Source organism: Poecilia formosa, unplaced genomic scaffold (assembly GCF_000485575.1).
Source record: "Poecilia formosa unplaced genomic scaffold, Poecilia_formosa-5.1.2 Scaffold638, whole genome shotgun sequence".
In the NCBI taxonomy this organism is placed as follows: domain Eukaryota; kingdom Metazoa; phylum Chordata; class Actinopteri; order Cyprinodontiformes; family Poeciliidae; genus Poecilia; species Poecilia formosa.
The window spans coordinates 90,781-92,595 of record NW_006800577.1 but is presented as its reverse complement, the minus strand read 5'-3'; the positions used below and the strand labels follow the sequence as shown (position 1 = coordinate 92,595).

General features: G+C 38.1%; 1 protein-coding gene across 1 annotated transcript in view; it reads right to left on the bottom strand.

Moving 5' to 3' along the window:
* Nucleotides 1-1,492, bottom strand: part of LOC103130473 (uncharacterized) — a 4,102-nt gene extending 2,610 nt beyond the window's left edge. Inside the window, exon 1 of the mRNA XM_007541871.2 lies at nt 1,350-1,492. Coding sequence (XP_007541933.1) covers nt 1,350-1,368 — 19 coding nt within the window. The 5' untranslated portion in view covers nt 1,369-1,492. The remainder of the gene's footprint in view (nt 1-1,349) is intronic.
* Between the last annotated feature and the right edge of the window lie 323 nt (nt 1,493-1,815).

Genomic DNA, 1,815 nt, shown 5'->3' with positions numbered 1-1,815 from the left:
GATGGATGGATGGATGGATTATCATTATGAGAATTTGAGGTATAGATATTAGGATCCAGTAGATGGCAGTAGTGCAGCAATAATGGATGCAAGCTGCTGTTGAGATCTAAAGAAGAAGAAGAAGAAAAAGAAGGAGAAGAAGAAGAAGAAGGCGACCATTTTCATTTAGCACATGCTAGTAGCAGAAACGAAGGATCAGCACTTTTACTGTTACAGTTACTGTTCGGAAACTGTTATAATTAGTTCAGTTAAATCTAAATTTGGCAACTTTTCTTTTTCAACCCTAATAAATGTGATATTCAATTGACCTGTTATGACTCAAATGTTGGGTGTCCGCCCCCCTCTGCTGCTGCTGCATCGTTGTGGAAAACCTGGAGTGGTATGTGTATGTTTACTGGTTAAAAAAAAAAAAACTTTGGGGTTGTGGCTTATAGTCCGGTGCGACTCATAGTTCGGAAAATACGGACTATAATCCTTCCTGGATTTTTTCTGTGAAGAACCCAGAGAGAGTTATTTGGTTATTATTTATTTCATTAATAGCGTTATTATTTATTTCTTGACTTTTGTTCTGTGAAGAACCCAGAGAATGTTATTTGATTGTGCTTTCTGGAAAACAATACATTTTTACATTTAGGCACTCCTGCAATCGTCACACTTTTTCTGTTACAAACTGACTCCGGCCCCCCACCAGAGAAGGGAAAAGTTATGTGGCCCTCAGGAAAAAGTTTGGGGACCCCTGCAGTAAGACATCAATATTAACTTATGTGTTTTTATACTTCATAATTATGTTTTCCTTCAGCTTTTAGGGTTTCAGACATGTTCAGAAAAAGATTATCTGCCAAACTGAACAGATTCCATAAGAAAAAATCTACGCTGACTGCATTGCATATGAAACCACGCATTTTTCAGCCAAAGCAGTCAAACATTGGTTACATTTCTGTAATTTTAGTTTGAGATTTTTTCTGTCAGTATCTGTCACTACTTTATCTCTGACTTTAAGTGCACATTGTTGCCTCGTCGTAATGGACAATGTACCCACAGTCAGAGCAGCCTTTGACAAACAGGTTTTTCAGGTTCGACCAGGAGAAGTGATCCCTATCTGTGCGTGGCTACATGTGACTTTAATCCAGCTAGCAAAGATGGAAGATATAAACAATAAAAACCTGGTGTGAACACTTTCAGCTCCAAAAGTTAACATGAATTATTTGTGTAGTTAACCAATAATGAAAGCATTTGCAGTCCCGTCCGGTGGTTGTTTTACTTCAGCTCAGTTTACAAGAACAAAGGAGCAAACCACACACAAACACTGGATCATCAACAAACAAACTGTTGATTAAACGTAGCCTTACTCAGTTTATTCCGTGCCATGTTGTCCAGGGATAAGGTGACACAGGGAAATCTTCTTTCTCATAAATGCTTCTCTCCTCCTTTGTGTGCTCACAGGACTCGCAGTAAAACCTGACTAAGGTGGTTTCTTTTTTTCTACCCCCATAGTAAAGGAGCCTTTGCAGGACACGCCCTCTTTTCCAACTCGCTTCTCTGAATCATCTTTCCTGCAGATCTACAGGATCTCTGTTCAACGTGTTTGTCTGTGGGGTTCAAAAGAGTCAATGCAGTAAACTTCCATCTGTAGTTTTGGTTAATGTAAACCCCCCCAACCCCCCTCCCAAAAAAAAAAACACTTGAAATAACAACAAAAAAAATGTCATATTTATTTAGTATAAAAAAAAATGTAATTAATAATGTAATTGTTTTTAACAATCTCAACCTATGATATAAGGCATTTGATACATTGCCAAGTCTCCGAGGTTTGTA